General features: G+C 42.6%; 2 protein-coding genes across 4 annotated transcripts in view; both read left to right on the forward strand.

Moving 5' to 3' along the window:
- On the forward strand, positions 1-22,879 carry LOC138113997 (vitellogenin-2-like). Of its 3 annotated transcripts, none has more exons than XM_069022991.1 (35): positions 1-43; positions 394-414; positions 593-744; positions 2,557-2,808; positions 2,948-3,109; positions 3,233-3,381; positions 3,800-3,950; positions 4,052-4,209; positions 4,290-4,455; positions 4,947-5,072; positions 6,079-6,297; positions 6,708-6,925; positions 7,040-7,137; positions 7,572-7,696; positions 8,315-8,416; positions 9,009-9,128; positions 9,220-9,409; positions 9,748-9,841; positions 10,632-10,817; positions 11,022-11,166; positions 11,947-12,175; positions 12,259-12,434; positions 12,692-13,012; positions 13,299-13,346; positions 13,507-13,593; positions 14,932-15,144; positions 15,237-15,379; positions 16,700-16,838; positions 17,541-17,676; positions 18,884-19,070; positions 20,470-20,561; positions 21,030-21,127; positions 21,207-21,366; positions 22,463-22,624; positions 22,764-22,879. In XM_069022991.1, exons 1-35 carry the CDS (start codon positions 4-6, stop codon positions 22,877-22,879), a joined length of 5,181 nt encoding a protein of 1,726 aa, XP_068879092.1. In that variant the 5' UTR covers positions 1-3. The 3 variants fall into 3 exon arrangements, with proteins under 3 accessions (XP_068879092.1, XP_068879090.1, XP_068879091.1); XM_069022990.1 differs by lacking the exon at positions 1-43 and adding an exon at positions 219-276; XM_069022989.1 differs by lacking the exon at positions 13,299-13,346 and having other exon boundaries at positions 4-43.
- Positions 22,873-24,995, forward strand: part of CTBS (chitobiase) — a 6,495-nt gene continuing 4,372 nt past the window's right edge. Inside the window, exons 1-3 of the mRNA XM_069022994.1 lie at positions 22,873-23,317; positions 23,646-23,784; positions 24,741-24,949. Of these exons, the coding sequence (XP_068879095.1) occupies positions 22,952-23,317; positions 23,646-23,784; positions 24,741-24,949 (714 nt within the window). The 5' untranslated portion in view covers positions 22,873-22,951. The remainder of the gene's footprint in view (positions 23,318-23,645; positions 23,785-24,740; positions 24,950-24,995) is intronic.

A 24,995-nucleotide genomic window follows, 5' to 3' on the forward strand; every position in this document is an offset into this window, starting at 1 on the left:
AACATGAAGGGACTCATCCTGGCCCTGGTGTTCACCCTTGTGGGTAAGTTGAAGCTTTACCAGCACTGCCGGGCTGTAACAGCCACTGTGATCCTGAGCAAATTGCATCTCCTTGGGGCTTTTCAGGGATATTTACAGCTTCATTTGCCAAAGCTCTTTTATAGCTTCAGCTGTAAACTATTAGATTTCTGTGCTAAGCTCAGCAGCAGGAGAAAAGCCAAGCAAGCAGCAGCTAGTGAGCAGGGCTGGCATGGGCTCAGTGTCCTGGGGTGTAGGGTGAGCCTCATTACTGGTGGTTTGCCAACTATTAGCATGCTGACTTAATGAATAATATATGAAAGGATCTATAGAAATGGTTTTTTTTCATGAACACTTCTCTTTCCTTCCTCACAGGGGGCCAGAAGCAGGACCTCGGTAAGTGGCTCCCCTGCCAGCAGCTCCCTTGCTGCCTTCCCTTACAGCCTTGCCTTGCCCACTGCTTGCACTTGTCTTTTGGCAGTGGCAGCTTCACCTTTTTTTGCTGGGCTGGTTCAGGTAACATCACAACAGTCACAGCCAAGAAGATGTTTCTGTTATATTTTTTTCCTAACAGAGCCTGTTTTTCATATGGGCAAGACCTACCTGTATAGCTATGAGAGTATCATTGTGCATGGGTTCCCTGACAGAAGCCTGGCCATGGCAGGGGTGAGGCTGACCAGCCAGGTGGAGATCAGCCGTGTGTCTCACAGTGACCACCTTCTGCAGGTAAATCACTGTGGGCATAGGAACCCACCCATCCACTCACACACCTACGCACCCACCCTTACAACGCAGTTATAGAAGCTCAGTTCATACCTCCAGTCTGGCAAAATAAGTGGCAAAAAGAAGTAGAGCTCACACAAAAGCTATGGGCCCTACCCACTGCTGGATGACCCTCTAAGCCCAGTGTCAGTCCATGCAGTTTCCCCCAGGCGGTGGTGATTCCCCAGTGGGGGCAGAGGTGTGGACATGGGCACTGAGCTCTGCACCCTGTACATGCAAGACATGATGGGGAGAGCTGAGGGCACTGCTGAAGGGTCTGCAGCTGCATCCAGAATGTTTTGGATTATTGGCAGGGACTTACAGGGAGCACAGGCTTACTCACAGCCTGCTCCTCTGGAGGATGGAGATGGAGCTGCTCCAGCTCTGCTGCCATCAGTATCTGAGCCCCTTGACTGAAGCTACCTCAGGTTCATCTCCCTACAAAATATGGCAGGCAGCTGCATTAAAGAAATGTCCTTAAGATAGTTTTACTAAGGTAACACTAAGCCTGAGTATGAAAGTGGGCATTCTAGAATGAAAGGTCCATGTTTTTTATCCTGGTCCATAGCCTAAAAAAGCTCAGCACTGGAATTCAGATATCACATGAGAAACACCCAACTGTCTCCATTATCCCCCTTTTGATATTCTTCACATAGGCATTAATTCAAATGTGAAGAATTCTAATGGTAATGCCTGTGTTTAGCATAATGATATCAGTTTTTGAAGCACTGTTACTCATCAAAAAGATTAAAACAAACGGCTTAAAATACTGGCATGGCACGAAAGACCACAGACAAGGGATTAAGAAGACAGCAAGTGGGGGAAAAGCTGTAAGAGGTGCACTTAGCACTCGCCCTAGGAGTTTTCTCAGTCTCTCATCCTGCACATATATTAGGGAAACAGTGTGAAGGAATACCTATTGTCAAACTTCAAACACTGCTGCAACTGCAGGCTCTGTGTAACCTCGATGGAGTCGCTACAATGTTAGCAGTTGCAGACAACAGTCTTGAGTAGGATTTAATTTGAGAAAATGTGACAAGAGGCAAGCCACCCTTTCGGCATTGCTGATGAATGCCTAAAATAAAACAGAGCTCAGAGCCCACACCTTTTCTCTGTACGCAGGAACATGTACTTTTATGCACGAGGGTGGGAGGTGTGTGTGTAAGTATGGGACTGGATAGGTCTGTGCATGTGGGCACACGCTTCCCACTAGGTAGCAGTCAAGGACTTGTGAACAAGCTTTACAGCCTGGGGAGCTCAGAGGGATGTCAGCCACTTCCAAAGGTGTGAGCTCCTGCGGTCACCTCTGCTCCCCCATCAGCTGTGCCACGGCCTTAGTGCTCGGGGACGTGCTGGACCTGGAGCAGCAGCCAGCACAGTCCCTGTGTGTTTAGGCAGGCAGCTTCGGCAATAATGGCTTGGCTGCCTTGCAGACTGAAAGGAGATCTCACTTGTCATCTGTGGGAAAGGAGTGAGTATCCTGTCTGTACTGATTGCTGGTAGCTGGTGTTTCACTCACCCTATAATCTTCATGACTTGCTGAACTTCTGAATCCTGCTCACATAATCTTATTTTTCTGGCAGAAATCCTTCATGGAAGTTTGTATTTTCAAGGATGCTTCCTAGGCCAGGCACAGAAGTCCGAGTTGGAAACTGTTTCCTGCAATTTGGACAAATGACTTTTTTGCCATGGATAAGAAGTGTCCAGTTCCCCTATTATAGCACTGTTTCAAACTGATGGGGAACAATATGATTGTTTTCCTGTTTTTGTTCACAGATTGGATCACCAAAGCTGGAGGAACACAATGGCTTCTGGCCCACTGACCCCTTCATTCCATCTTCAAAGCTCTCAGAAACCATTGCTGCATGTCTCAGCCAGCCCTTTAAGTTTGAATACACTGAAGGAAGGGTTGGAAGTATTTTTGCCCCTGAGGGCTGTCCCATTCTGTGCATCAACCTAGTGAGAGGGATTCTAAACATGATGCAGATAACCATCAAAAAGTCACAAAATGTGTATGAACTACAGGAGGTTTGTTTTTTCCATTCTGATTTTACTTTTATTCACATTTTACCATTAAAGAGTAAGTTATACTTTCCAGACTGTTTTCTTTGACCTTTTTATTGCTGTTTCAAGTGGGAAGTTCACTGTGTTTAACCAATGCTTGCAGGCTGGGATTGAAGGCATCTGCCAAACCAGATACGTTATCCAGGACGACAGCAAGAATAACCGTGCCACCATTTCCAAAAGCAAGGACCTGACGGACTGCCAGGAGAAAGCAGTGGAGAACCTGGGAATGGCATACATCCGGCCCTGCCCGACCTGCCCCCTGGTACGAGAAGCACAGAGCCACCACTGCTCAGCCCTCACGTTGCACTGATGCTCGTAGGCAGCTTGGCCTGCCTGGGCTGCCCAGCCCGTTCCTGTTTCTGAGTGGGTCTCTTTGCACTTCTAGAAAGAAAAAAACATTAAGGGCACGGTGACGTTCATTTACCAGATGAAGTATGGTGACAGCGGGGCATCGCTGACGTCTGCTATGTCAGACCAGGTGTACCAAATCTCTCCTTTCAATGAACCCAACGGGGCAGCAGTCATGGAGGCAAGGTAGGAACTGTGCGTGTCCTCACATTATCATAGCCACGGGGAGATGCCTAAAACATACTTACTGTTGATTCTTGAGATAACCAGAAGCATCTGGCCTGTGGCTGCCAAGGGCCAAAACACTGTACAGCTCGTGGGATGCCCATCCCAGATTCCCAGGATGTTTCAGGTGGCATGTGCCCTACTGTTTAGGCCCCCTGAAACATCTGCCCAACCTCTCAGAGAATGTAGCAAACTCTCACAAAGGCTTTTGCAGTCATATGGCTTTTCCAGATAATCGTGAGCAATGGATGAACAGAGAAGTGCATGATCCATTTGCAGTCCCTCTGGGTACCCCTCAGTCTGCTCCAGTGCAGTACAAGTCCTCCATGCACAGAATGTGGTTACAGGCTACTGATGCATTTCTCTCTTTCCCTTGAAGACAACAGCTGTCTCTGGTCGACGTTAAAAGGCCTCCTATCAGTGCACCAACATCTCAGCTGCAAAACCAGGGGAATCTTCATTACAATTTCTCAGGAGAACTACCCCAGATGCCAATTCCTCTAACAAGAATTAAAAATCCAGATTTACAGGTATTAGAGGCTTACTTTTACACACTTCCATTATTTATAAAGTTAACAGATCATCACATAATTACTTTAGACACGGGTCCTTCCGTCTGTTTTTTCCACAGTTAACAGAAACGCTGCGGCAATTAGTTCAGAATAATGAGAAAGGAGCCACTAAAGAAGCTTCAGCCAAGTTCCTACAGATGATCCAGCTTTTTCGTGTAGCAACCCTCGATCAAATCGAGTCTTTGTGGCTGCAGTTTGTCAACGAACTCCCCTACAGGTAACTGTGGCCTTCAGCCAGGGTTTCTGATCAGAGGCACACTGGGCAATGAGGAGAATGAATCCTCCTCTCCCTGGCAGGCCCTGGTTCCTGAGCGCCATCTGTGCTGCTGGATCTACTGACACATTCAGATTCCTGAAGCAAAAAATCCATGATGAGAAGCTGAGCATCTGGGAAGCAGCTGCAACTCTCCCTCTCGCCTTCCATTTTGTTACACCAAACAAACAAACCCTGGAAATTGCCTCAGTGAGTACAGATCCTTCTTCCATCTATTTTCACTCTCACTCATTTTTAAAGGTGAATTCATAGGATTATAAGTGAAAGATACAACATATTTACTTCTAAATTTGTAAAATGCAAGGTATTAACAAAAATGGGGAATTCTTCAGAAAATACTCCCAAATACTTGTTGCCAAAAGTTTGTAATTATATTTGATGTTAAACCCCACAAATTATAAGAAAACTGCTCTTGATTCTTTTTGCCAAATCAGAAGTGGGGAAAAAAAAGGACAAATTCTAGAAAATAATACAATGTAACCAATATCTAAAGTGCATACAGCATTACTGGAGCAAGTCTATGAAATTTTCTTGTAACTGAATATCTAGTATTTGATTTAATTCCAGAAATTATTTAGAAAAAGCACAAATCAATTTTATCTATTTCTCAAATGCACTTATTGATAAATACAGCTCTAATCAGTAGAAACAGTAAATAATGATACTTCTTCCTTCTGCAGACTTTTCTGACCTGTCCCCAAATCCAGAAAATACTCTTGCATAGGATAATTGTTTACCTAGGATATGGTAGCATTGTGAATAAATACTGTGCTCAGGCTGTACTATGTCCAAATGAACCTCTACAGGTACGTGACTCTCATTTCTTATTATAAAAAGTGAGGAAATTTTTAAAATGTCATTAATTTAGCTCTCACAATGCTGGCAATTAGGTAACTCACTCTTTGCATGCCTCACTCTTAGCAGTGCAAAGACAGAATGAAACACTGAGCTGATGCCTTTGAAAAATCAGGTTGTAACAGTCCAGAATTTCAAATGTAGGGCTAAAAGTCCATGGGGATAACGGATCCTGTAACCAGCCTTAAACTGAGTTTAGGTGTGACAAAATTTGGATTAAAGCAAAATAATTATGATTCTATGATTCTACTTTTACATCAGGTAAAGTGCACTTAAGAGATGTATTAAAAAAGCAGTGAAGTGTGAATATATGCAAAGCTCTGGATATGTCACAGGTTAGGGCTTCCAAGGAGGCCCTGCTACACAATTGCATTTCACTGTCAGAAATATTCAGGACATTGTCCTTGGACTATGCAGCTCCAGCTCCTTGCTCAGCAGGGCCACTGAGAAGGCCTTGCTGCTGTTTGACAAATTTTTAAATCTTCTAAGAGTGAAATAAAGTCAAGCCACCAGAATGGTAATGTTCTCAGAACAACAAACCTGTTCAAGTAAACTTGAAATTGCTATAACAAGTGAAAAATACGCAAATGCAACTTGGCAGGGCTGGCAGAGGTGGCCCAGGGAACAACTGAACCTGGCATCAGCTCAGCACTGCCTTTGAACTTGCAACAGACTCTTTGGTGCAGGCACTCATCTGGGATTGTCTCCTACACTCAGGCTCAGGCACAATTCAAAATCAATTACAACACTGTGCAAGGAGAAAACCAAGTTTATTTGTATGGCCCATATCTGGCATCCTGATAATGATGGTGAGATTTTTCCTGGGAGAAAAGTCTGAACAGCTCTGTTCTGGGATTTGCAGCAGTAGTTGTTTTGCTTTCCATGGCAATGCACATTTTTATGCATTATTACAAGATCATTACCTGGTAAGATTAACATGGTCTGCTTCATTTTCAGCCACTCCACTACCTTGCTACTGAAGCCATCAACAAAGGTGATGCCAAAGACATGTCCTTGGCCCTGAAAGCCATTGGCAATGCAGGAGAGCCAGCCAGTATCAAACGCATCCTGAAGTTTTTGCCAACATTTTCCTCAGCTGCAGCTTCATTACCAAACAGAATTCATGCTGATGCTCTGTTGGCCTTAAGGAAAATTGCAAGAAAAGACCCTGTAAAAGTAACTGAAATTATCACTTAAACAAATATCTTAAAGGGTATGGGTTTGCTTAGTGATTCAGGAATAATAAAACCATCAGGTAATGTTAGCAACTCCGGGTAGGTTTCTCAGTTACTGGTCTTCCTCTTGCCCACGCTGAAAGCTCCTGACATCACCCCATCCTTGCTGATATCCTGGGAAAGAGTTTGCTTTAGTCACTGTAATACTGGGCCCATTCCTAATGGGTGTTTTTCCCTGCCCTGTTCATGGTGCACCCAGCAATATCTTCCTTTTCAGTGACAGGACTTGTGCTCATGTCTCTTGTTTAGGGTTCTGTTCTCCATTCACTGCAGAGCACATATGCACTGCTTAGGAAATACTGCTCACTGGGAAGTTATGGGCTACTCAGAGGTTGTATCTTCCTCCTGTAGGTCAGGGAAATCACTCTCCAGGTCTTTATGGACAGCACGCTTGCTCCAAATGTCCGAATGGTGGCTTGTGTTGTCCTCTTCGAAACCAAGCCTGCTCTTCCAACAGTAGCAGCTCTGGCCAGCTCACTGCTGACAGAGCCCAGCCTGCAAGTAGCCAGTTTTGCATATTCACACATGAAGACTTTGGCAGCAGGCAGGATCCCACAGCTCTATAAACTGTAAGTAGATGAAGAAGTACATTTTTAGTAGCAAATGGAGATGTTTTTCTTGCAGTTTTCTAAGAATTTGGTCACAGCCGGCTCTCTTCATACGGTTTTAACTCTGTTATTCAGATCTGCTGCTTGCAACATTGCCATTAAACTCCTGGGCCCCAGACTTGACAGGCTGAGCTATCGTTACAGCAAGGTCATTCAGATCAGCGACTATTCCTGTGAGTACTGTCTGCCCTGTGCACTTCCTCAGCTTAGGTACCCAAATACCTCTATTGTGTTCTATGATCTTCATCCAAAATCCAATCATGAGCTGTGAGTTTAGTGCACTCTTGAAATAGAAAAAGCAGAAGAGCCTCCTAACATGCACATTAAATCAGCACACACGCAAAATTCCCTGAGGCTCTTTCTCAAATCTCTGGTATCTGCTGAGGAAAGTGGTGCTGGCAAATGGATTTAGGCCTCCTTCTTCAGTCCCTGGGATTGTGCTGGCTCTGCCTTAGGACAAAGTCCTCCTATTGAGGTTGCAAACTTGAGGACCTGTGGGACTGAATCCTGACAGAACCCCTTGTTATCTGCTACATACCTGAGGTGGCTTATGTGCACCAGACACCTTGGAGAACCTAATTTCTGCTGCTTTTTATTCCTGTGGCAGCTCAATATCAGGCTGGTGCCATTTGGAGGGTCTATCTAATGAACAGTCCCAGCACCATGTTTCCATCTGATATAATCACAAAAGTAAGAGGATATTATGCAAACACTGCAACGGATATTATTGAGGTAAGTATTGCATTAAGGCAGCCAGGTTTTGGACTGTGATGCAGTGTTTAACTCTATTTCTGGCTGTGAGGGCGGATGTGGAAGGGAAAATTTAGATAATGATTATGATTTTACTTAGGCTTCTTCTTTTATTTGGGCTTCTTGACATATACATTCATCAATGAACACATCCAGTATAGGCATGTAAATCTAGAAGCAGAGGAAAGCTTACACAGCAGAACATCCATCTGCCCACCTAAAGTCACACGGGATCCAGGGTATTTTGCATAAGTACAGGGAAATTAAATTCCAGCCGGCAGTACAGCCAGGGCAGCACAAAGCTCCATGTAACAGCATGCAGAAATTTACGCAGCTTCTTGGGCAAGCTTTGCAGCCTGGGCTGTGTTCTGCACTACCCTAAAATTATCCCTGTTAACTAATTTAAGGCTGGCTGGCTCAGCACGTCCTCAGCATCTGCAGCCATAGCCTGCAGTCATCCGCCAGGTAGACGTGTCCCTATAATGCAATGGCTTCATGAAACAAGTATTTCATGTGGCCTTGGTGAGTTAATACCAGGCACAAGGGTTTTCCTGAGCTCTCTTGTACTTGGCCTGTGACACCTGACGCTGTTTCCTACAGGTGGCTTTCCGGTCACAAAGCCTAATCCAGCTTATCAGGAAGCAGAACATCCCCTTTGCTGAGTATGACACGTACAAGACCCTGAAGGAGCTGGGTAAATTGGTACGTCTGGGCACCCTTCCCACTTGTCTGCAACAGACAGCTCCTGACAGCACCAGGGTTGCATCACCCACTCACTGAGGCGTCCCTTCCCTGTTTCTGGAAGAAAGGAGTCAGTCATCCTGTTCAGTCATGGAAAGCTCTACTTACATTGTACTTACTCTCTCAACAGATGCCACCTTTTCACTCAACGTGTCAGCTCTTAATGTATAGTACAAAAGATGAGGATGCTGCTGGGAGCCAAAATGTTTTAAAGTGTATGTTAGAACACACTAAGTGGTTGCTCTTCTCTTTTAAAAGGGTTATTGAATAAGATTTTCCTTCATGAGTCCTTAGGTGTCACCTACTACTTACAGCAGCAGAAATTACCAAGCCCTTACCTCACCCTTACATGGGGAAAATCTCTCTGAAATCAGATATGCAATATAAGAAAAGCCACATCGGTTCAGACCTGTAAGATGTCTATTAGGTTTTTGGCTAATGAAACACAGTTCTCATCCTTCAGATGGGATCTACTCTTTGCTAATACATTACTCCATTTTAAGTGACATTTTCTGCTTCTTCGCTTTCTTCCCATCTCTCCTTAACACCACAGCTTCTGGGTTGGAAAGAACTGCCACCTGAAGACCCCCTGATATCTGCTTACATCAAAATATTGGGTCAAGATATCGCCTTTGTTGACGTTGACAAAGATGCCATTCAACAGATGATGATGGTACTGACAAGGCTGTTGAATTTTTTGTCTGCAATGCTGAATAATTTCCCTTCTGTGTCTCCTCTTACCTAACCTACTTCTCTGTTTCCAGAGTCTAACTGGATCATCAAACTGGCAGCCAGTGGTAAAAAAAGTGGTGGAAGAGGTCCAGAGAGGCATTTCAGGGCGATGGGCCCTGCCGGTGATGGTGGGTGAGATGCGGTACATTGTCCCCACCATCGTGGGCCTGCCACTGGAGCTCGGGCTGTGCGGGGCCATGGTGGCCCAGGCTGCGGCTGACGGTGAGTTTGGGCTGCCCAACTGAGCAGCTGCCCCACAATAACTGTGGGTCAAATCCCTCTGCTGAAATTCAATCCTGCTATATTCTTGAAAAATACGCCAGTAATGTCAAAACATTAGTGACCAGCTACCTCCAAAGGGTTTGAGGAGTCATTAGCATATTTCACCTGAGACGTATTTGTATAACTCTAATTTGGATTAGCAAACTTGAAATAACCATGCAAAGTATTTCAAAATGTAAAAGCACTGCCCTTGCATTAACTACTATGCTTATTGAAAGCATTATATCCCCAGAATTTATTGTTTCTCTGTTCATGTAATTTCTGTCTGTCTTTTTCAGTGGATGTAAAGGTATCACCACCAGTATCTGACAATTTTAGACCCTCACAGTTGTGGGAAGCCAAGATGGATATTCATGCTGACATCAGGCCAAAGTAAAATTTACATTTATTTTCACATACACAAGCATTTATATTTATAGTTATATTTGACATAGATATGTGGTGGCATGTAGCTATACAGGGATCTTACTTGTCCCATACTTTGGACAAATGTGCTAGTCCAGAGCAGCAAAGGTATGAGAAAGTAACACAATCCCCTGATGCTTTACAACCCTGCAAATCCAGCAGTGTGCATGGTATCCCACAGGACATTGTGCTGTTCTGCCATTGCTAAAAATGCTCACATTTGTAGTTTCCAATAACTAAAGATACTAATATCTGAAAATATGTTATGTTATCTTATATATCTTATATATGTTATCTTAGGTATTAAGTTTTTTATAATTTCAGCATAGAATCACATCATCACCTGGCATAAGCCAGAAGGATTTCAGGGGGGAAAGGGAAATGCTTCTGGATCTGCAAAAGCAACAGTAATGATAACAGTAATAATGATAATAATGATAACAGTAACAACAATGATAATAATAAATAGTGATAATATTAAAAAAATTGTCAGAATCTGAAGGTACAAAATTCTGGAGTTAGCTTGTCCTCAAGCAATGTATCAGTGGCAATGCAGTCAGAAGGCCCATGTTAGCTTTGCTTTTCAGACAAATCACCTTTTCAGCTTTTTGCTTATCCTGTTGTGATAAATCTCTTCATCCATCAGTAGTGGGTCTTACAATAAACAGAACGGCATGAAAATGTAATTTTGCATTTCAAAGTTAAATTTATGCATAAAATTATGTAATTATGACTGGTTTTACTTCCACTCTTTCAGAGCATATTTTCATACAATTGCAATGATGGGGATTAATACGCAATACTTTCAGAGTGGTCTTGAATTTCGTGCAGAGTTCAGTGCCAACACTACAATGAAATTTGATGCCAGGATAAATATGAAAGAGAAAAATTTGAAGATTGAAACCCTTCCCTGCCATCAGGAGGCTGAGCTCGCAGCTGTGAGGTACAGAAGAGCTTTTTGCATTTTGCTTGCTCTGTGTTACTGATTGTGAGTTCCCTGTTATAAAATCACACGTATACAACTACTTGTTAAGGTCTGCCATACCTGGCAGCCACATAAAGCTTAGTACTGTCTTTTTTGCACCAGCAAAGAAGGGTAGAGTGAAATCAGAAGGTGTTACTTGTGTGCCATTTATCACCTTCACAGGAGTGAAGTTTATGCTATTTCAAGGAACATGGAAGAAGAAGATTCTGAAAAGAAATCCCAGCTTCTCCCCAAAGGAGAAATACCAGGTACCTCTGACCAGCTACTGCAGTCAAAAGAAGGATCTTCAAGACCTGGTAGCTGGAAGGTAAGGAAGCGTCTCACCATCTGTACTGCAGACAGGCAGCTCGTCAGAAGGGCTGGGCTCCCCTGACACAGACGCTGTCATAAACCAGATCACAAACACAGGAATGGTGAGATTCAACAGGGCCCTGATATTTCTCAAACCAAGCCTAAGACCCAATGGGTTCATGACATGATCATTCACAGTCCACTCATTTTCTTCATTGCACGCAGGCAGGGCTGCTTTGACAGCATGTCTTCGTATTTCTTTGCAGTCATGAGACAGTGCCTGAAATTTACATCCTTTGTACAATATCTGTTTTTTTCCTGAATCAGACCAATGTGAAAAATTATGAAAATGGTGTGAAAAATAGGGCAGGATGTAGATTTTTCTTCCCAAATTCTGAGATAATCTCTGCAGTGGATTGCAGAAACACATTTTTTTATGTGCTCTTCAGCTTCTGAGGATAGTGTGGGAGGGCTATACTGGCTTGCAGCAGGGGGGCTAGAATCCTTAAATGCAGAGGAAGAGCCCCTCCAAAAAGCCCTGCAGGTTCTCATTGGGAAGTGTGTTTGTGAAGCACTGCCTGAGAAAGGGGGGCAGGAGAGCTGCCCTCTTCCACAGAGCACTTTGCAGGAAACCCCACTGCTTCCAGTGCCTGGATCTCTAATTTTAAGCGTTGCTTCCTTCTTTAAGCAGGACTGTCATCATTCTCTTCATTAATGGGAGGAATTATTTTAAGAGCTGGGACAATTTTTTTTTGCTAGAAAATGACTTTATCTGCCATATTTTTGTTTAATGCAGCAAAGCAGTATTCTTAATGTGATATCCAAAGGATACCAGCAAGGTTCAGAAGAGGCACATCACAACAGTGCAGGAAGAAGATTTTACTCACGCAGGTTCTGTAGAAAATTTGAAAGTTTGGGATGTTCTACTTGTCTCAGCATTAAATCACGAAATTCTGCTTTCTTAAGAAATACCTATCTGCACAAATTATTTGGAGAATTTGAAGCCAAAATAATTTTAAAGCCAGGTACAGTCATAATAACAAGTTTTTCTGTCAATCACAGTGAATAATGCTCAAGCAGCACAATCCTGGAATGCTTTTGCCTTTAGTTCGTACAGATGCTGATATTGAAAAAATACAGCTGGAGGTTCAAGCAGGATCCAAAGCAGCTTCAAAAATCATTGAGGTATCAAGCTCAGGGTCAAAGGAGGAGGGAGAGGCATCTCCATATGAGGACATTCAAGTTAAACTGAAGAAGATTCTAGGCATTGAAAATGTGTTCACGGTAAGAGACTTTGAGCATCAGAGAGGGAAATATTTCCTATAAATGAAGCCAAGGGTTTCCATTGTAGAAAGGTGGCATGGGAAAGCAAGGAATCGGGCTGGGAGGAAGGGGCCTGAGTAGTTCTGGTACAGCTTCTGCAGTGTGTGGGGACAGGAAGTTCTATTTCCTTGGAAGCCTGTGGTGAGCATCTTGTCTGACAGCCAGGGAAATGTTACAGAACAAGCTATAAATCCATGATGCTTTCAACTGTTTTTGAGGCTGCAAATAAAACACGGCGCCGCACAAAACGGATTAACCGAGAGTACAAGAATGCAGACACCGGCCTCTGGGCAGAGCCCAGTGCATCCCACCTCTCCAGTTCATCCTCTTCTTCTGCTGCTTCCTCTGCTGATGGTAAAGAGCCCGGAAATCATCACAGGACAGATGAAATAAGGCAATCTGGGAAGAAGCATGGCAGCAAGAGCAGCAGCAGGAGCAGCAGTGGCAGCTCTGCTAGCAGCAAAGCATGCAGCAGCAGCAGCCAAGACCACTCTGAGGACAGGCACTGCAATGGGGACAGTGAATATTCCAACCAACAGGTAATTCACTCTGGCTGGACCTTTTTATATTTCTTATAGTAATTTGTTTTGTACATCAAGGAATTGTGCTCATAGAGCATGGACCAAAGAAAGAGGAACTCTGGTTCTCTGAAGCATTTCAGATCAGAATTTTGACATTTCAGAATATTTCACTGTAAAATGTTTAAAATACTCAACTTTGTTTTGCTTTGTTTTCCATACTGAGTACGGAAATTTTTAATGCATTTATCAAAAGTTAGTTCCTTATTTTCTCTTGGGTCTTCTTACACACTATCTATTTTCACAGGCAAACCCACCTGTTTACCAGTTTTTGTTTAAGCCAGCGGATGAACAGGTACATTTACTGCATATAGTGGGAGCAGGGTGTACAACTACTCTTTCTATCTTTGCTGGAATTAGACCCTAGTTCTCTGAGAGTAAAAATATGATAAATTGATTCTGCAACCACTTCCAGTGGTAGGCACCTGCTTCAAGGTGGTTCTCTGTTGTTGCAGGACCCGGGAGGGGAAATCCTGAACATCAGCATCAGCTCTTCCTCTTCTTCAGCTAGTGATGAAGGCATCTCTAGAGCCATATCTCAGGTGAGTGTCTTAATCTGCAAGAAATCAAAATATTTACTTTTCATTTCCAGTTGTTGTATATTTATAACAGAATAGGAAAAATACGGTGATTTAGCATATTAGGTATACAGAAAGAAACTGAACTGTTTCTTGTTTTATAAAGGTGAGCACATTGGATAGTCATTGAATGCTATTTAATATTCACTCAATACAGGCTATTTTTGAATGAAACTGGAATGTATTGCTGTATATGTTGAAATTTGTCTTACTCAGTAAATAATTCACTATAAAAATAAGAACAATTTAGAAGTGCTGACCTGCTTGATCAGAATCTGGTTTCAGGTATATTTTTATTGTGTACCTTTCTGTAAAAGTTTAGGACTCGACTCTGCTGCTCATTTGTTCATTAGGTTCTCACTGCAGAGCCCTTCTATTCATGTTAGCAGGACCATAACAGGCCTTTGAAAAAACCTTGAGTAGGAGCATGGCTCTGACTCTGAGGGCAATCCAGGTGTTTATTCAGGAATGTGTGCAGAGAACATAGTTAATAGTACCTGGTCCTTCTACAAGAACTGAGGGAATCTGGAGCAGATTTCAACAAAGAAAAATTTCACACATTTCGGGCAATGACCTACCTGCCTACAAAATAATAAGCCTTACTTTGCTGGGGCATCCCTTCTGCAGCAGCAGCTCCCAGTTGTTAGTGCAACTAGCTTGGGGAAAAAAAGAAACCAGATCGACCTTCTCCCCCACCACTTCTGTGCGGCTTAAATTCACCTCTCTTGTCCATCTTTTCACCATGTTACTACTTCCCTGAACTCTTTCTCAGCCACAGCCTTGTACTTTCCCCACTTCCCACTAAACCCCATCCAGCTCTGTCTCACCCAATCCTTTGGTGTGTCTCTGTCACTCGGACCTGGCAGCACAGGGAGGACCTGCTGCCCCACAGCAAATTCCCCCTGCAGCTGTCCCCTGGCCAGTGGGGACTCTGCCCACAGCTCAGGTAGGACAGTCAGGCAGGTGCTGCTGCTGGGCACAAGGGTCCAGCATTGAACTGGGCCATGTGCTGCTCCTCATGCAAGTACCACACTCAGGACTGCACTGAACAGATCTCCTTGACAATACAAATTATCATCAAAAAGCTATTAGTTTAACTGCAGTTGGGTAAGAGAGCAGTGCTGAGCTGGGTCATATCAGTTCTTTATCCAGTACCATACTTCTTTTTGTTGCATTGAAAGTACTTTGCAAAAAAATTCCCAATACAGTTTTACTTGCATGGGTCATGCCAGTGGTTTTACTATTGTAATTCTAACGCTTTGTTTATGTCTTTGACCTCTACTTCCTCTCTGCTCACCTAAGCCTAAATTCTTGGGAGACAGCAAGCCACCGATACTGGCTGCAGTTCTTCGTGCCATCCACAGAAACAAGCAGCCAACAGGATTGCAGCTTGTCCTGTACACTGATACAAAACCCAAGAGGTGGAGAATACAGGTGTTTGGTTCAAGCATCACAGGACCAAGTAGATGGAAACTCTGTGCTGATGCTTCAGTAATAAATTACCGAAGAGTATCAGTAAGTTTAAAATATCAATCAGCTCAAATATAAATGAAGCATAATGATCCTACTGTGTTTTATGCAAAAATCTATGTATTTCCCTCTACTAGGGTTCTCTTAAATGGGGTAAAGATTGCCAGGACTACCACATTGCTACTCAGATTGCAACAGGACAATTTGCTGCTTATCCAGCTATGCAGATGAAGCTGGAGTGGCTAAAAGTGCCTTCAATAATCCGAACAACTGCAAGATGGTGAGATTTCATTTTAGTTTTTGAAAAATATATGTCAATGCTCCAAATAATTACAGGTTCAGTTCTGCAATTTCCAAGCTGGAAAAATTCCCCTTAATCAGTAGGATATTATAAAATCAGATTACATGTGTTTGCTTTCTCTCTATTCATTCCCTCAAAGCATACTGCATTTTAGTTTGCAAGAAAACCACCTGGGATGATGGGATTCACCTAATCTATTGTAGACTTGTAATTTAAAGTGCCTGATTTAGGAGATTGGTCTCCTGATGCTTCCTGATTTATGGAGGCTCAGAGCAGAAGCCTGACATTGATTCCCTGAAGAAGTCAGGCTCTTACTTAATTTCCTAATGCAGGCACCTTGCCTCTGGCTTCTGAAGCAGGTGATACAAAAACTTCCTGTAAGGCATATGCACATTAAATAAAAAATGTTTTATGACATTTAATGTGAGAAAACTGTAGATGCTGGATTCTATTCACGTGTGTCTCCATATACATGAAATACCTGTCACATTCATCCATTCATTCATTGTATCCCTCCATGCATTTGACTGCAATAACATATAGACCCACATCAAAGCCTATTTTTTGTCATAGTGCTACCAAAATACAGACATGTACTGAAACTCAGTTAACTAAACACACACACAAAAAATTTTTCACATTAAAGGCATACAGATGATTTGGTTAAAGTCTTCTGAAGAGGGTAACTTTCTACATTGGATTGAATTACCAGAAGCTGTTATCTGCTCTTATTAAAGGAGATGAAACCATCCAATTGACTATCCTGGAGCAATGCCACAGGACTTACCTTTTTTTCTACTCTGAGACTATGCCTTTTTATAAAGGATTATTTTCTGTATTTCTCTGTTTGAGTCCCAAGCCTGTTTGGAAACTCATTTGTAGAGATCCCTCCATCAGCTTGTTGACAGTCTTAGTGGGAAAAGGATCCTTGCCTAAAGTTATAACTGCAGGACTGACATATCAATATGAAATATTAATTTAATATTTTTAGCATGTTACTATTTGGGGGCTTATGTAATTGATGCCTATTTTTAAGTCTGAATATGTTTAAAATAGGTTTGCCACACATTTCTTTTCATATCACTCTCCCATCCAGTCTCTCAAGATCCTTTGCACCAATTAAAAAATAAATTTGCCTGCCCCTCCTTCCATAAACAACATCATGTATCACCAAACCCTGATGCAAAACACGTCTAACCCAGAATGCATATTGTTTTATGGGGGTATCTTAGTGTGAACAAATAATAACCAATTTTTTCAAAGACAGAGAATTTTAATCACTTACTTCCTTTTTTTCAGGTTATACTCATTTCTTCCAGGAGCTGCCTATGTGCTTGGGTTTTCCCAAAGACAACAACTTGGTCCTTCTCACCAGGCAACCTTGGTTATGGCATTGACATCTCCAAGAACCTGTGATGTTGTCTTTAAGCTGCCCGAGGTAATTATTTCCACTATCTTTTATCCTGAAGCAGTCAATACTCAGGAAATAGATGATTAATAGCTTTTTAATGCATTGATTTTTAAAAAAAACCCAAAAAAACTGTAAAGAAACTGCCTTCACAAGACATTATAATCATGCAGTGGTTTTACTATCAACATATTTTACAACACATTTGTCTTTCTTATGTAGCATGCAAGCATATGAAATAAGAAACAGGTTAGAGAACAACCATCATGATTGATAGCACGTTAACAATAGCTTATTAAAAAGACCACTCCCCAAAATCTTCAGACAGATGATAGCTTTTCCTGTATTCTGGAAAAGACAGTAAAACCAGGCTGTTGAGACAGCCAAAGAGCAGCACTTGATGTATGGGCAGAAAGAGGATGTGCATCTCAGGTAAGCAAAGTGTTCAGCCTGAGAGCAAATGTGATGTACAGCTAGTCAAAAAGCCACAAATTGGTGACTCCAAATTCATTTATTGCAGTGCTGTTCCATTGGTTCCAGATGTGTCACACTGTAGAACCATTTCATGCTGTACACAGAGGACTTGATTTCTTTTTCACTCTGACCTAAATCCAGATGCTAATTTAGATTTCAGTCAGCACAGTTCTCTTGGAATATTAGAGGAAAATGCTACCTTATCTCTACACTGTACTTTGCATTTCCATTCATGTTTGTTTTCTGCCTGATTTTCAGCTCACAATTTACGACACAGCCATCAGGCTTCCCTTGCCAGTCCCTTCACATCCAGGTACACCAATTTCAACATTACCATCCTCTGACTGGAAGGTCTTTTCCCAAGCAACACTTTCAATCATTGGAAGTCTTAAAGGTCAGCAAGTAACTATCTGCACAGGGACTGATTGACATTGCAAATTTTGTAAACATGATTTATACTTTGGATGTAACTTTTTTTTTTACTTATTTATTCATTCACTTAAAAATCAGTTGGATGTCAGATAGAAACAGATAATCTGTATGAAAATCTGTGAGGCTTCAAAGATATAAAGAAAAGGAGACATAACAGGAAGACTAAACCTTCAGTTCCATGCCAAATAGTGCTTCCAAATACACCCATTCCCAAATGCATCCATTTCAGTTTCCCTGAAGAAATTATTTGTGAAGAAAACACATTACAAAAATTTGTGAGAGGGATATCTAAGTGACCTCTGATTTGGGGTGCTCTGCTTGATTAGCACTGTTATGTAGAAGCTGAAACAGCTTCAAAAATATACCCATTAATTTCAAATCCTCCACTCTGATTTTGAAGGGATTATTGTTTGATTAATGCTGTATTAAGAGCTAATCACATTATACTTACTTAGGGTAAATTTTAAAATTAAAAGCTTTATGTAATCCTGCAATAAGGAGTCACATTTTGCTTGGAATCAGTGGGATAATATCATACCATGCATATTTATACGGCATCCCTGTCCAGAGCTGGGGGGTTGGAATTAGATGATCTTTAAGGTTCCTTCCAACCCAAGCCATTCCATGATGCTTTGGTATTTCTTTGGTGGACATCAAAACTAATCTGTATTAATTACAATTGTTGTAAAATAATTTCTAATCCGACCTGGTAGGATTTCCAACAAAATACTATTACAGTGAAAAAGAGAAAAGTATAGTGTGCTATTTTTTTCCTTCCCATCTTCTAACTATTTCTAATCCTTGTTATAACCCAATAAAGGTATCAGCATTTTAGTGAATTTTCTCTAGTGTTAATGATATGTGAATTATTATCACCTTTTGTGAAATTCTTTTTACTACAACAATGTTAGAAAAGCCAAAATGCCACAAACCAAGAGTTGCACCAGCACCAGCTGTGAGCAGAATTCATCTCACACAGTGACTGAATCATGGGGGGGTTGTGCTGCTGCCTGGGGACTGACAAAGTTTAACTTTTGTATTGCAGCAAATCTAGTATTTCGTCTGATAGAATGAATTAATTTTTTTTCTTTTAATTACAAAAGTAAAATAAAATAGCTGTCTTATATAAATTATAAAATGCTTACTTTTTACTGGTTTTTTTTTTCCAGGTCATTGTACAGTTTTCCAAAATAAGATCACAACTTTCAATGGCGTTCAATTTAACTATTCAATGCCTGCAAATTGCTACCATGTCTTGGTGCAGGACTGTAGTCCAGAGCTTAAATTCCTCGTGATGGTGAAAAGACTCAAAGAGTCTGCTGACCTTAAAGCAATAAATGTCAGACTCGCCAGCCAGTAAGTGATCAAAAACTTAGTAAAAAATAGATGCCAAGTTGAATATGTTATAAATGAAGATCAAATTGGTAGGGCAGACTGGCGTTAGCATTAGACTCATGCAGAAAGTACTGATGTCAATGGAAAGATATTTAGGAGTGTCACTGGGGTTTGGGGACATGGCATGGTTAAGTTTTGTGCCTGCTTTGCTTTCTCCTAATTCTTATCTCACAGAAGGAAAATAAGTAAGTCATGGATATTTTGAACCAAACCACTACACTTAATTGGTGTTTCTGCTTGGTTTACGAACTGAACCCGCTACATGACTGTCTTTTAGAAGTGCTTCTGAAATATATCTGAGGTTCACAGTAACCTAAAGTCTTTACTGCCCCAAATTCTTCATTCATTTGTTAGAATGTAACTGTCTTATTTCAGGATTTCGTGATTAGGCAGACACATAAACCATAAATCCAGAAGGAGCTATTATAATCATTAGTCTGGCCTTCTACATGAAACTAATAATTAGAACAAATTAGAACCCACACTCATTACAGCAGGGTTGTTGAGAAGTGGACATAGCTGAAAAGGGTATTACTTATCCCAGATTAGAGGCACTCTCTTAGGACATCTCCTAGCTGGCACATAATGTTCTAATCTATTTGAAATTAACTTAAGACACACTTTGTTTCAGCCTGGAGCAATCACCCCTAAATTGTATGGGATTATGCATATTAAAATCATTGTAGTGAGTGTTCTTCAAAGCACATAAATACACTTTTATCTGTAAGGTTTCATTACCAGTAATTATTTATTTCTGAAAAATGTATGCCTAACTGAGCCATAATGTTAGAGAAACAGAGGGAATCTAGTCCTCCCTGCACCTGTTTTGTGAAAGAACACAAGAATCTTTGTTTTGTAGACTGTATCTTTTGTGATAAAGCATTCCTCATCACTGAATCATTCCTGATTTTTTCATACAATTGTATGAATGTGCTTTTGATGTGCTTGAGCTTCATATTTCTTCATTCGAGCAAACACTGCTCTGCAGAAAATACTACAGTACACAGAGTGTTTAGGCTGTAAGAGAACTGCCCTAGGGAACCCAATCTTCCTTTGAAATGTAAAGCATCTTCAATTTATGTGACGGTAATAGCAATTAGTTCTGCAGCAAGGTTCCTGTAGCCTGGTGTCTTCCTGCCAGAGCCGTGGCCACAAGCAGCCACTCAGAGACAAGTACAGCCAGGGGAAGGTGTACGGGCAGCACTCCTCCTGGCACTGTCCTGGGCCCCCTCAACCTTCCTCCTTAAGGATAGAAGGTGATTCATGACAGAATATGAGCATCCTGCACTGATAGTTCTACCAGAACAGGAAATTATGAGCTGAGTAGGCATTTGTTTACACTAATTTCCTTTATTTAAAGTGAGGTTGACATGTATGTTTCCAATGGACTCATCCAGTTGAAGATTAATGGTGTCCAAGCCCCAAGAGATCTTCCATACACATCTAATTCCGGTAAGAGACTCACCTTTATATTTAATCTTTCTGGATCTTTTGAAGAAGGAAAGGACATGATCCTTCAAACACTTCACAAGATAAAGATTATCCTAATTTGAGAAACAATTAGGTGATTTTAATACACTTCCATGCAAGCTTTTATAGTGGGTGGCAAGAAAGATGAGCAAAGAAAGAGTTGCTGATCCTGTGCATCTTTGCACAGATGAAAAAATGCAGGGCTGTGGTATGTTTTGCTGATCCCAGAGATGACAGAATGAGCATCTAGATGTCCCCTGTACAGCCACCCTTGTGAGTGACTTCAGCTTTTCCCAGGGCAGGGAGCAGTAGTCGTTCTCCTTCCCCCATCTCTTTCAAGATTCTTTAGAGCGTGCATTATGTCCCCAGGAACTTAACAAATGGTTCAGGGTGGACCCTAGAACAGTCACTTCATTTTAGAAAAGATCTTATTTTGCTTTTTTGTTGCAGCTGCAAGCATGCTGATCAGCAGTGAAAAGAAAGGACTGGCACTAAAAGCCCCAGATTATGGCATAGATAAACTATATTATGATGGGCATAGACTTGAGGTAATTTTTAAATTACTTTCAGTGAGTTTACTTTCAGAAGAAAAGCATTTACATGCAACTTTTCTGTATTTCCACAAAGATTCAGGCTGCTTTCTGGATGGCTGGAAAAACATGTGGCATTTGTGGAAAATATGATGCTGAGGTGGAAAGAGAATATCAAACACCTGGTGGATATTTAGCTAAAGATGCTGCGAGTTTTGGTCACTCTTGGATCATCTCAGAAGACCCCTGTGCTGGAGGTACTAAGATTCTAACATCTACTAATATCATTGCCTTCAACTAATTAATTAGCCACGTGAACAGGTGATTTATATTAATTGTAGCACAGTCATCTCATTTTTTGCTGTTTTTGTGATTAGTGGCCACAGACTAAAAGAAGAAAAAAACCCCTGGTTTTCCTGAGGTTGGTAGTTCACTGTTTTTGTTGTGGTTTTTTTATCAAGATCTTACGCATTTTGTAGTTACCTGGAGTTTGTGTGTTCAACTTAAAACTCCTTAAGATGGTAACTTAGTATGAAAAGGAGGTAGTTTGACTGTTGACAAAAGTAATTTTATGTCATCTTTAATAGTTTCATTCTTTATTTTCATCCTGTTATTTCCAGGCTTTTAGTTTAGATTTAAAAATCATATCTAGCCCTGAGTATCAAACTAGAGGGCATTTGAGGTGGGAAAAACTTGTTTTAATTTCCTCGGGCTGAGATTAACACAACATGAAAACTTCAGCCCAGGGATGATTGATGGTTTTTGCCATCCACGTTCTACATAAAACCAACATGAATGTGTTGGTTACATTAGGGTGCACTATACATTCTCTGTGGAACACAATCCTCTGGGTATGTGTTGGCCTTTTCGTAATGTGTTCTTCGATCAAGCTTCCCTGGGGTTACTGGTCCAGGAAAGCCTGGATCATAGCCTTAAGGACTAAGCTATTCAGCCATGGCAAGGCAGGTATGATGCTACTCACAGTGCACAAGTGAATACATGGATGTCTAGCAGCCACTACTGCCCTGAAATGAAGCACTGTCTTAGTTTAGGTAAAGTTGGGTGTCAGCTAACCAAGGTTTTCACATGTATCTTTTTTGATTTGGACATCAGTGTGTCACCTAGATCCCATCTGACAAGCCTCTGTCCTTGCAACTGTGCTTCACATGCCTCATTTTTTTTTCACAGCCTGAGCCTTTAACAGAAAATTGATTCACCTCAACCAGATTAGCTTCATCTAGCTTGTCACTTGGTTTATCCATTGGTCTCAGTGTTTGCTAATTCTACAAATTAAGTCCAGAAAGTTATTTATCTAAACTCTGTGCAGGCTTTAAGAGGGTTCATGTTTTGTAGCTTGTAAGCTGCAGCACAAATTTGTCAAAAGTGAGAAGCCAGTTTCATTTGAGAAGACAGCAACAAAATGCTTCTCTGTGGAGCCAGTCCTTCGCTGTGTAAAGGGCTGTTCAGCAACCCAGACTGTTCCCGTCTCCGTGGGCTTCCACTGCGTTCCAGCCGGTGAGTCTGGTGACCCTGTGCACAACACGACCAGTAGGTCTGACTGGGATTCTGTGAAAAACCGTGCAGTGCACCGTACTAACACAGGAGTACCCCGACGTATAACCAACCCCGCTCTTCTTCCTCCTTTCTCGTTTAGACTCCGCTCTCAGCCTGGATGGGCAGCCTAGGCTGGACCAGAAATCCGAGGACGTCGTGAGCTCTGTCTCCGCTCACACGGCGTGTTCCTGTCAGCAGCAGGCCTGCCCGGCCTGAGCCCCCGCACGGATCCGCTCCGGGTCGGCTCAGCCCGGCCGCCCGCGGGCACGGCTGGTTCGGGCAGCGGGGATGAGCCCCGTCCCCTCCGGGAGACCGCTCTGCTCTGGTTCTTCCCCTGGAGCTCTTGGAAACAATCCTGGCACCCGGCCCCGGGGCGACCTTTCAATAAACAGCTGCTGTGTGAACGCGCGCGGCCGAGCTCGTTTGTCCCTGCACTCGCGGCGCGCTGGGAGCGGCTCCGGCCGGGCCCGCCCCGGGCTCAGCCCGCCCCGGGGCCGAGGCTGTGCGGCGGGGCCGGCACCGGCGACCATGGGGCGGCCGTGGGGCGGGTGGCTGCTGCCCATCGGCCTCCTGCAGCTGCTGGGCCCCGCCGGCGCCTGCCCCTGCCGGGACCCGCGGCTCTGCCAGCCCGTCACGGGCCCCGCCGGCTCCGAGGTGCGCGGCCCGGCCCCGGGCGGGCGCTGCCGGCACAGGCGGGGCCGGGCCCGGCGGCCGCGCCGTTCGCAGCGCGTTCAGCGCCCCGGGCGCTGCTGCCGCTCGGGAGCCGCCCGCGCTCGGCCCGAGCCGGGCAGGGTCCCCGGGGGTGCGGGGGCGTGCGGGCCGTGCCCGGGCCGGGCGCGCTGCTCGGGGCTGTCCCGCACTCGGCTCCCCGGCAGCCATCCCTGCGAGCCGCGGATGTGCCGGTGTGAGAGCCGCGTGGAGAATAATTGTCCTGCTGAGAAGTGTTCGGGGCTAACGAGGGTGCCTTTTACCCCTTTTCCAGGTCTTTGTTTTTGATGTGGGGAAGGAAACCTGGAAGTCCTACGATTGGTCAAAAATTACCACTGTGGCAGCTTTTGGAAAGTACGATCCTGAGCTCATGTGCTATGCCCACTCCAAAGGCTCGAGGATAGTACTGAAAGGTTGGTTACATTGGAAAAACGTGGGTGTTTATGATAAGTGAATAAGAAGATAACGTATACAGGGCTATATTACCTTAATATTTTGCATTCAGTTGTATGCAGAGTATTAAAATCATTAAGAGGATTAATTAATAAGGCTTCAATGAACCCAGGACTATAATACTTTGACATTTTGCATGTGCTGATATGCAGGGTATTGAAACCAACAGTGGATTCTGCTACAGTAGTTATAAAACCATCCCAGTGACATCTTAATAAAAGTTCTCTAACAGGGAACATCATTGCTATGGAGGAAGAAGGAGGAAAGAAAAAGCCTGTAGAAGATAGTTATTTGGGTCTGTATTCTGGATCTTATGTGGAGTACCCAAAAGACAAAGTAAGGAAAGGGATTTTAAGTAATTTTTGGTATTTTGCACTTAAATCAGTCCGTCTGTATTAGGAAGTGGTTGAGTTATAAAACATGAATACTCAGGAACTCTGTGCAGATACAAATGCTGATTAGATAGACAAAGTCCATTACAGCTTATGTGTTGTAATTACCTTTTGGCTCTGTTAAGAAAAAACAGAATCCAAGACTACAGTGTGGAAAGCAACAAAGGTTGAACATAAAAGTATTTTTCTCTAAACATGACCAGTGGAAATGCTGAAAGTACTTTCATTTCCAGAAAGGTAGTTTACAGTGGCTAAAATAATATTAAACAGAAGTAAGAAGACTAAAATATAGAAAAACCAAAGGAACTTGATTTTAATGCCACTGTCTCAAAGAAGTTTGGTAATCTCTTCTGGGGTGGCTTCTCAAAATTATGTTTGGGGAAAAAGTTATCTCCTTTGTATTTTACCAGCATTGGTATTTTTCATGTTGTGTTTATATTTATTCGTTAATTAAAGACAAACCTTTCCTCCTTACTATTACTGTGGTGCAAGTGCATGTTAACTCTTGAAGGCCTCTTGTCTAGGTGATGTACCTCTTAAGGAAATTGTTGATCCTGCTAAAAGAGCAGCATGGATATCCCAACAGCTGGACCTTGCAAAAAAACAGTATATGGATGGAATTAACATAGATATAGAGCAAGAAGTTAATGAAACCTCCCCTGAGTATTATGCATTGACAGAGCTTGTTAAAGAAACTACAGATGCTTTTCACAGAGAAATAGCAGGATCACAGGTAATAAAAATGTACTTTGTACAAACATTCAGTTTAAGCTTATGAA

This window comes from Aphelocoma coerulescens, chromosome 8, assembly GCF_041296385.1.
Source record: "Aphelocoma coerulescens isolate FSJ_1873_10779 chromosome 8, UR_Acoe_1.0, whole genome shotgun sequence".
NCBI lineage: Eukaryota > Metazoa > Chordata > Aves > Passeriformes > Corvidae > Aphelocoma > Aphelocoma coerulescens.